Source organism: Merops nubicus, unplaced genomic scaffold (assembly GCF_000691845.1).
Source record: "Merops nubicus isolate BGI_N331 unplaced genomic scaffold, ASM69184v1 scaffold53505, whole genome shotgun sequence".
Classification (NCBI taxonomy): Eukaryota; Metazoa; Chordata; class Aves; order Coraciiformes; family Meropidae; genus Merops; species Merops nubicus.
The window spans coordinates 4,288-15,062 of NW_008609945.1; the positions used below are offsets into that span (position 1 = coordinate 4,288).

At 44.3% G+C, this 10,775-nt stretch overlaps 1 protein-coding gene across 1 annotated transcript in view; it reads left to right on the top strand.

Annotated features, from left to right (window-relative positions):
• Nucleotides 1-10,317, top strand: part of CREG2 (cellular repressor of E1A-stimulated genes 2) — a gene marked incomplete at its 5' end in the record, with an annotated part of 12,763 nt that extends 2,446 nt beyond the window's left edge. The window contains 2 exons of the mRNA XM_008940714.1: nucleotides 8,264-8,377; nucleotides 10,170-10,317. Of these exons, the coding sequence (XP_008938962.1) occupies nucleotides 8,264-8,377; nucleotides 10,170-10,317 (262 nt within the window). The remainder of the gene's footprint in view (nucleotides 1-8,263; nucleotides 8,378-10,169) is intronic.
• Between the last annotated feature and the right edge of the window lie 458 nt (nucleotides 10,318-10,775).

The following is a 10,775-nucleotide window of genomic DNA, read 5'->3' on the forward strand; positions in this document are numbered from 1 at the left end:
TGTTCTGGATGAGATTTCTACTGGGTCAGTAACTTGAATCAGCTCCCCAAGAGCCAGAGGATTGCAAAGGAGAGGGGAAAGGAGAAGGTGGAGGAAAAATAGCACATCCTCTTTTTAGTGTGCAGCAACACTCTAAATAATGACCTTACAACTGAACTGAATAGACAGATTCAGAATCTGATCAGTGCTCTTTGCATTCGTTATTTATTTCATTCTTACATTCAGTTTGTTTGTTGTTGTTTCTGGAGTCCTCATCTGGAACAGATGTTGGCTGGCATTAGCGCAAAGAACAAGCAGTATGGTGAATGAAATGCTGGCACATTTGTTGAGCTGCAGTTTGTGGGTTTTTATGATAGCTAGGAAAACATGAGCAAGCTCTGGGGTTGTCTCACAGCCAGGAAGCATGTGGGCACTGAGGACTTAACTGTGTTCTTTCCCATGCCCCTATAACCAGGGTCAGAAATGGAATTACATTTTAAATGAGAAGCACGTGAGTATTTTTACATTTTAAACGAGCAACATCTTAAACTGCAGCCCGGCACAGCATCCTACCGTCACCCACGGGAAGGGCTCCTTCTGAGAGCAGGCAGTGAACAGTGAAGCACACAAGTGTGTCCGGGCTCTGCTGCCAGTGCTGGGGGTGACGTGTCCCCAGCACTGCCTGTGGCACCGGATCCACCACAGGTGACACAGCCAGCTTGCTCCCTCTGCCACGGGCAGCCCGAGCGCCCCTTCCCTTCGGGGTGCACTCTACCTGCTGAGGCAGCCGGGCTGTGCCGCGCGGGCACCACGCAGCTGCCGCAGTGCTGAGCTTTACGTGGTGGCTCAGGGCTTGTGCAGCAGCTTTCTTCCACTTCTTTACTCACACTACGTGAGAGGCAAGACCTTTTTTTTTTTTTGCTCTCAGAGACCTCAGGTCCTGCTAGTACTAAAACTGTACCTATGAGGTTTTCTTTGCAAAGGGAAGCGGCATTTATAGATGACTTTAATACCAGAACTCCTCTTGGTAAAGAGCATCATTAATTGGTTTTGCTTCAAAATAATTATAGAAAATAGCTAAATGAATAATGCTCTGCGTGACAAAGTTCGTGTCCTTGTAAGCCAGCAATGTATTTGTTTTAATGTGGTATTTTATTAGGATTCCATTATTAACCTACCCTGAGTTGCAAGAATTAAAATAAATGTGAAAACTGGTCGATGCCTGTAGTCAGTGCTCCTGGGAGTATTTGGCAGTCTCCTGAAAAATGCTTCTGACCTATTGCACACAAAAGAAATCTCTGGCCTTTAGAAAGAAAACATAGCTGACATTTCAATAGTCTTCTTATGTCTAATGAGTATCAAGTGACTTGTGTGTGTGTACATCAGTTTGATATTAAATTTATTTAGTAGTGAATTTCATTTGTTTTGTTTCAGAACAGACTCAAGTTCCAAACCTTAACAATAAATATTTTCACTTTCAGGGACATGAGGAATACCGAGTGGCCTTTTTGGTGCTCCAGCCTTAATATTTAATCAGCTGGAGAGAAAATTGGAAAAACTTAAACTAATAAAAGAAATAACATTTAATAATGAAAGAAAGAGAGCTGTGATCGATCTGAGTAAGCAAAAATTGCAAGACATTATAATGTTGCAGCTACAGTCTGGATTCCTCATCTCTGACCTAGAGATTGCCATTTCCCAGAGGGAGACAGACTGCACTCCTCTCAGAAGGTTCTCTGATGGCCAGGCTAGAGAAAGCCTTCGTTAGCAACTACACTGCATCCTATCTGAAGGCTGATAAATGCATAATAGAGGCAAGAAAAATTAAATGGTTCAGGGCTATAAATAGGCCAAGCTGGTATGTCTGTGCCACAGGCAAGCTGAAAAGATTGAGTCCTATTGTTACAGCTTTCAGAGGGAGCGAGCCCGAGCCCGACATGAAAGAATAGAGCAGCTATTGTTCTAAACGGTTTCCCCACACACAGGCTGCTCGGAGGATCTCCCTTTCCAAGTGAGCTCCTGGGCCTGCCTCATTACAGCTGCAGCCTGGAAATCAGGCAATTAATTTTAACTGTGTCTCGCCTCCTTGACATCAGGTTCAGCACATTTGTAGGGACCAACTGCAACTTTCTTAGAGAAGAAGCAGTTATAAGGCTGCTATGAACTGGTTTTCACACAAGGGAAAAAGAAAGGAAAGCAATAGCCTTTGGGGTCAGTACACTGATTGGTTTTCCTTTGCCATTAGTCTGGAGGATGGTGTTTCAAATCCACACTGCAGATTGTGAGTGATTTTGAGGGACCGAGGTTCCTTTCCTGGCTTATGACCTGCATCAGGGGTGGCTCCATCAGAGCCATTTCACCCACCATGCTCATCTCACCTACTGCTTGAGGCAGCAGATCAGCATGACTGGGCAGATGTCTTCAGTGGCTCTAAGATGGCTCCGTAGGGTGCCTGAACTCTGCATTGAAAAGGCTGGAAGGAAGTGCTGAGCGTCTCCAGCACTTCTGGATGCCACCAGGCCATGGGAGGAGAGTCATTCAGAGGGTTAGGGTCCCTGCTGTCTGGTGGATCGGCAGCATGCGTAAACTGATGACTTCTTCCTGGGCAATCCTAAGAGACAACAGCCTCTGAGATACCAGCTGGCCATCCAGCATATAGCCATCCCTGGGTTTGTAGAGTCACTGTCTGTTTACATGAAGATGAACATAACAAAGGAATTTGGCACTGCACCTTCATACAAAGAGAAATGACGTATGCAGCAGACAAACACTCAATTCAGACATCCCTCAGTTTTGGATATCCACCTCCTGGTTCTGTGGCACAGACACATTTCGAGTTCTGTTATTTATATCTGCCCTTTTTAGTCATATGCAAATAATTATGTCAGTAGCTGTTCCTGAAAAATCTGTATTTAAAAAAATCAGGAAGATATCAAATTAGAAAGTCAAATATGAAACCTACTATCATCATGACCCAGTGCACACAATATAGCTTTAAATTACTGGGTTTTTTTCCTGTATTCTTAAATAACCAACTTCTCCAAATTGCTTTCTAGTGAAGTAGTATGTGTTTCTCTGACTCTGTTTACAGAAATAGTTGATTCTGTGATTTTTTTTTTCCCATGAATTGTCTATGGTTAAACTATATAAAAGTTTCCTGTCTGAAACACAGAGTTCGGCTAAAGAATTGAGTTGCTACTGCCAGTGAAGACAGACAAACAGACTGACTTCACTCAACAAATTCTGATTAAAATATTCTAGGGAGGATTATCTTCTAGGAAGAGTGAAATTATTTAACACACGAAAAGAGGCAGACTATGAATACAGGCTCACTTAGATGCAGAATAGCCATTGTACCAACATTCTTCAGCTCCCAAGCCTGACTTCACATTCAGAACAGAAGACTGCTCTTCCAAAAGCAAAAATGTCTTTTAACTATCTTGGCTGGTTCTCAGTCACAGCTGATAAAGAAATTTTTGACAAAATCAGAGCAGGGCTGGGTAAAACTACCCAGCCATCTCTATCTGAGGGCCAGCAACAGCTTTTCAGATTACAAAATTGCTCTCAGCAGAGATTTTGTTTGACGTTCATGCTACACAGATTAGTGGTGCCAATACATTCTTTCTGCTTCAGAGACTCTGGTAGTTACTGGTGAGTGAATGAAATGTATGAGGAGGGTAACTTGCTCTTCTAAATTAACATTTATGAATCAAAATTATAAGCACTTTACAATAATTCTTTGAGGACACAGCATTTCCTCCTTTCCTTTCTGTAGATTTCAAGGGACAAAAAATCCTCTGATGTATTGCATATGCTAGAAAATAACTCTGAGTCTTCACCTCTTGCCTAGTTTGGGGTAGGTGAAGAGGAGCCCTGTGCAGGGTGACAGAGTGCCGGCCTTGCATCTGTGGGAGATGACAGGGATGAGCTGTTCCAGCAGGCAGTCCCCACCTCCTAATTGTATGGAGGTTAGGATCTGTGGAGACATTCATTGCCACATTGCCCTTATGCCACACATGAGCTGCATCCTCTAAAGCAGAAAAAAAAATGTAGGAAAACGGTTCTCTGGGACTTTCTTCTTGTCTCTCTGGCTCTCTTTTCCTGCAATAGGAGAAAGCTCTTTCCCAGCTTCTTTTCTCTTCCACTCTGCAAGAATTCTCCTTCTCTACAAGAAGTAGGGGGGTAAAAAAAGTGCTTTCTAACAGGGCAGGGAGAACTGCGTCTAGGGGAGATGGGGAGGATTTATGGATCCTGACACGGAGGACGCAAGGTCCTGTTTCCTCAGGGGGTGGAAAAGGAGGACGGCAGCTCCTATGTGAGAGAAAAAGGCTGAGGAAGAAGAGAAAGAGAGAGCTTCACCTCCATAGACCCCTTCTTCCTCCCCCAGTCCCAGGAGCATTACTGAACCCTCCCACCTTCCTCCTACTGATTCCTTCTCGGGGACACCTGGCTTTCCTTCCCAAGTGCCTCCCAAACTCCTGTTTTGCCTTTACTACTGATCTGTGCCAGATCTCTTGCACCTCACTGGTGCACGTAGAGGCTGAGAATGCTCAGGGAAGCTTCTGTTCAGAAACTGGGAAACAGAGCATCACCAGCCAAAGCAGAGATCTCATCGTGAAAGGGAATTGTAAAAAAGACCAAACATCATCACCTGGTGTGCCAGTAGAACCACATCAGCCTGAACTGTGGGTTCGTCAGATCTGGGCTTGGCTGGTTGTACAGGAACCTTCTAATTAAAATCCAAAAGATGGCTAGTGTAGTAAACAATTTAATGAGTGGGTGGCCCTCTTTACTCTGAACTGCTCGACCCATGACCCAGAAAGTGCGGAAGTGGTGTGCAGTAAAATAAATGGGAGATGCTCATCAGCAGTGCACCTTGTGGCATTGCATCTCTGCTGGGAAACGCTCTTCACTTGGACACAGACTTCTCCTCAAGCTCAGTAGAGCTGGCACCTTTGTAAGTGCATGCAGCTCATGCTCTCATCTCACACACTCAGAAGAGACAACTGCCTGGACATGGTCAAGCTCTGCATACCTGGTTTGCTCAGAGGAACGGAGACAATCAATTCTTCTCTCGTCACAAATCAGATGAATAATTAAGATGGTCTCTCTTAATGCACTGTGTTCTTATAAAATGCATAAACTGAATCTTCTTCCATTTTAGTACGACTTCCCTCAATTTATACAACAAGTTGTATGTATTTTAAATAAGCATAAAAAATTAAAGGTGTTCCCTCTTGCTTGATCTCCTTCCAGAGTTCCCTGCTTCCTCTTCCCCTCAGTTTGGATTTTATCTAGCCTTCAGGAAAACCTCTCCAGGGAGACAGAGAACCTGAGTCTGGTAAGACAGGGCCTGAGAAGCCACCTCGGGTTTCCTCAAGAGAGAGGCAGTGTCACCAGCATGCTGTCTCTGCCCCTGTCTCTGCCCTGCCTCGCCCCCAGCCAGCAGAGCACAGATGTTACACAAAGCTGCTCCTCTGCACCCACTTGTTCTTGTGCCAACAAAGAGAAACGGAGCCTGAGGACTGAGAGCTGAACACGTGTTTATTTATACAGAAGGCAAAAAGTGACTAGTGAATGCATGACTAAACCTCCACAGATGTGAGGGAGGAATATTTTAATAAATATACCTATTTATCCCTGGTATCCCTTTATTATCTTCAGTAAAAAGATAAGATATATCCCTGGCTATATCCCTTTACTCCTAGCAAGCAAAGCCTGCATTTGCTTCAGTTGCACTTGTCACACCACTGAAAATTCAAGACCTGATCACAATGGAGTTAGAAGCAGTAGTGCTAAGTTTTGTGGGTTTTGATGGTTTAAAAAGTATAAAAGCAATTATGCATTATTAGGGAAATACTATGCCAAAACCAAGGCAGAAACAGATTAACTTCAGGATATGAAGGGCTCCTTTGATAAAGGAAATACTAATGCTAATGTAAGATTAGACTACAAGGTTCCTATTCTGAAACAGAAAACCTGTGATAAAAGGCAGTGCTAAAAACAAAGCCAACAAACTAACAACACTAGAGTACTGAACTCAAATGTGTTATTGTCCTGTTCAGCTCTTCTGAAACTTAGAATCATTGAGTCATAGAATCATAAAATGCTTTGGGTTGGAGGGGACCTTTACAAGTCATCTAGTCCAGATACACTGGTATTAGTTTAAAGCAATCTTCTCAACTGAATTTTTTCTAGTTTTGCTTCTGTATTTTTAAGAATAACTGCATTAAATATATGAGGATATATATTTATCCTTAGATAAATAGAGGATAATTTAATGAGGATGTTAATACACTAAAGATTAAGCACAAAAGATAACGACAGATCAGGCCATCGCTTCAAATGGACTTTTAAGATTCTGCCACCCAGGGCAAACAGTTGTAAGAGTGTGAATCTGCACTGCCCTGGCAGCTGGACATGCAGGCCCTTGGCTGACACCCTTTGTCTGTGGGTTCAGCCACTCTCTCGACAGCTGTGGACACTGTATTCACCTATATTTATCTGTGGTTTGCTGGCTGAGCATCTCACTACACCATGGATGCTGAACAGCCACACAACACCCAAAGCCTAGGCAAAGGAAACACCAGGAGCTAAGGGTGTTCCTGGGGCTTGGAACTGCACTACTTAGGGACAAGGCACTCAGGCCACTGTAAGCCAGCTGGGAAATGGCACCTTCAGCATCCAGGAGGAGTTAGCACTGAGGATCTACAGCATGCCAAGGTGACCAGGTGAACAAGTTTGTATTCTGAATACATATGGATAGAAATAAACCCAGTGCCAGGGTAGGGAATGCAGATTTTCAGGTACTCAGAATGCCATTCCTTTATTATTTCATTTTAAAAAGAAAAAAGTACTGGAGGAAATAATACCATTATTTATTGATGTGAACACAAAGTTTGAGCTTGATCTTTGGCAGCTGCCCTTCCTCCCATGCAGAAAATGCAAGAGAGGAAAAAAAGTATGAGTGGTGTTTGTCCACAGGTCCTTGAGCTGAACACCCCCTTCAGACAACTGCTCTCCAGACCAAACAGGATGCTGAAAAACCATCCCAGAGACGACAGGACTGCAAGAGGCTCTTTGGAGCTCAGGCTACAGACAGCGCCAAGTGCTTAATGGGCATAGCTGAGTATCAATCAGCCCACTGTATCTATATCAATCAGCCCACGTATCTCTGCTCATGGCCCTATCTATAAAAGCAGATACTTTATCCAGAGCCACACAGTCTTTCATAACCATCTGTGGGGAATCTGCAGGTGCTAAATTAGCTGCAGGAGGATGTCCATATGCTTCCTGCATGCAATAGACACACATTGAGAATTATAACCAAAAAGAAAAAGCTATTGCAGATTATACACAGTTAAAGCTAAAGGGCTCAAGCCAAGATCTTTAAGTAAAATCACACACAGATGAGATGCAATTTACTGTGATTTACTGCTTCAGATTAAAACACAAAGAAGAAGAAATGCAGTCTTCATTTCCTAAAGTAGTGGTTTTGGGCTTATGTTCTTATCTGGGGAGAAAATCCTGTGAGGTGCTGAGCAGCCTCAAACTTCTGGCAGTGGGTCTTGGGGCTGCTCAGCACTTGCCAGGGTCAGGCCTTTGCAGTCATTTCATGCAACTTCTTTTTTGACCTGGTCAATTTACTTATGATTTTTATCCTTGTATTTTATGTCAGAGTCAGCAATTGCCCCACAGCTACTAATGGGATTTATTTATTATTACTATACAGAAAGAGCTCAAAAGCAAGAAATACTTTCCTTCTCTTGGTCTGAAGAATGAAGGCAGATGGAGACTTTTTTTAAATAGATCTTGTCTCTTTTGTGTAAAGCAGTTGAAAAACAGGTAAAAATGAACAAGGATTATGTTTCTAGGCAAGGCACAAGGAAAAGACCTTACGTTTTAGGCACAAATGCACATATGCACACTTATTTTGTAGGCACAGGCACAGACTAACCATCACATTAGTTCTTTTCAGAATCCTGAGTTCAGGTCTGTATGTACATTTCAGAAAACTGCCATTTTCACATTTTTTACAATCTAACATATACTCATCCAGTTTTTGAGAGCGTAAATTCAGACTAAGCAAACAGCTACAGCAGAGGTCTGTTTCAGGTGAGTATTCCTTCAAGGGCCTCCTCAAATGTAGCTTGGTGTAGAAAACACCAGCAAGACTTGACAAAATATTGCAGCTTTTTCTGTGTGAGCAGGAGTTTGTATTTCTCCAAAAGGCCTTAACAACCAAAGGGAGCTATTCCACATGAGCATTTTTCCCTGTGCACAGGAAGAACGTGATCGATGCGGAGGATCCCAGGTGTGCCAGGCTGACTCTCACGGGACAGATGGTCGCAGTGCCTCCGGAGGAAGTGGAATTTGCCAAGCAAGCAATGTTTTCCAGGTCTGTGTGGAACAGGCACGTAGCAGAGTGCAACCCACGGGCTTGAGACAAATATATGGATGTGGCTGTTCGGTAGGGAAAAACTGAGAAGTAGCAAGCCTGTCTTTACTTTGGGGCCACAAAGCATGTTGGCTCCTGTGTGGTTCGGAGCAGCAGGCAGAGCTGTGCAACCTCCTTTTAACTTTTGAGGTAACAAAATATGGAAATGCAATTAGTTGGTGTTGGACTCCAGTAAGGCACGTGGTGTATAATCTGGCAATTATGAAAATATTTCACCTGGCTCCAAGGAGAGATTATGTAAATCCAGAGTGTATTTGTGACCTTTAGTGATTCTTCCCCACCTTAGGACAGGTAGTGCTCTTCAGCCACAGCCCCCTACTCAGAGGTAGAGCAGAGCTCTGCTGCCTTTGGGCTTACTGCTATTTGCAGGGTTATGAGTTTTATTACCTCTCCTGAGGTACCATGACAACTGCTACCAAAGTCATAATCCTTACCGCACAGTCTCCTTTGAACAGGTGCAAGCACAGCTCAGACATACACACACGCCCAGGGTGTGCCCCCATGCCCTCCAGCCAGTCTTCAGAACAACAGGCGTGAAAAGCCCAAACCTTAGCTGGGGCACACACCTCCCACACGCTGCCAGGGATGGTCCTCCAGCTTCACCATGCCTGGTCAGTCAAATACCGATGAGAAACTGGGATAGGCTGGGATCCAGAACAGCCCTGAAGAGATGTTCTCTCTGGCCTGCTGGAAGAGGTTAAGGTAGGTCCCTGTTAGTGGTTGTACTGTCAGTACAAAAATAGGAGCATGGAGAGATGGGGGCTATATTGGCACACAAGCCTTTTTAACACACTTGGCAGAAGTCAGATTCCTGTGTGAGGCAGTGTGCACCAGCACCTCGGCAGCAGCTGCTCCATCAGGGAGGGAAGGCCACACCAACGTGCTGAGGGCAGCTGGGGCTCACTCCATCCAATGCCAGCAGCAGTGGGAGCCACATCCCAGGGCCACAGCCAGGGGTGCTCAAAGAGGCAACTCAGAAAACAGTGGGAAAAGCCAGCTCAACGCAGAGGTTGCCAAACCAGCCATCTCATCTGCAGGGTCCTCAGCAGGGGCAGAGCACAGGCCCAGCCCTGCCTGGACTTGCACCACTCCCCCCCTTGCTCCCATGGACACTGTGGCTTGTTGTATCGACTGCACCGCTGCCAAGGGCCCCACAGCACCCTCTGCAGAGGCGCCTGCAGGGGCCTGGGGACCAGGCCTTAGCACCCAGCACTGATGACTGGAAGGGTCTCTTTGAGGTAGCTGTAAAGGCAGGCCCAAGAAATAAGACAGAAATACAGGAGAAGGCTCTAGCACACAACGTCTCAAAGAGGCTGTGCTCTGCTTGCCACCCAGTTTTATTAGTTCTCCTGGCATACCACAACTTCTACCAACAATGTCATATTTTCAGAACACCATCTCCTTTGAACAGATACAAGCAGAACCCTGGCACACCTTCAGAGAATCTCCTCTAGCTGCTTTTTCACTTACTTACATACCAAACAACATCTGACTTTAGAGATGGAGTTCTGCAACAGGGGCAGGTGGTGCCTTCTTTGCAGTCCTAGCCAGACTGAGGCGTGGGAGATCATAAACCTTACTACAAGGTAGGGCAAAAAAAGATGAGTGGTGGTGGTTCTCAGATCTCAGCTTTCACTCTGGCTGAGCACACTAGGCTGAACTAAAAAGCAGACTATGCATGTGCTTGAGCACATCTTTTATTTGGATTTTTTTCTTTTCTTTGTCATTCCAGACACCCGGTGGTGAGAAAGTGGCCTCGTAGCTACGAATGGTTCTTCATGAAAATGAACATTGAGCACATCTGGCTTCAAAGCTGGTATGGAGAAGTTTCTGCCATTCCAGTAGAAGAGTATTTAAAAGCAGTTCCAAGTAAAGCATGATCAAATGGGCTTTGAGATAGAGATCTGAGTTTCCTTTACAAACACTTCTAAAATTTCATGCTGGATGGTTACTTTACAGTTTTGTTTTGTTATTGGTTTGTTGTTTTGTTTTTTTTTTTTTCTTTTTCCCAAAACGCTTCAAAATAGCCCTGTCTCACATAGAGGAGAGTGAAAATAAACCAACACAGACTTTCAAATTATAAAGGAGAGGTGGATACTAACCCTACCCTGCAATGCCAAACTTGTCATTTCAAACAGAAAATGCATCATCTTAAATGCTGCTTAAAAATCCTTTGTGTCTGTTTGTTTTGACTTCTATTGCTGTGCACCCAGAGGGAAACCACCATATGTGCTAAATAAAATGTTCTGATTTACAGAAAAAGCAAATTGCCTAACTCAGAGCCCTTTATGCATTGTGGAAGTATTACTGCTGCTTGATCCCCCTTGATTTGTAAGTG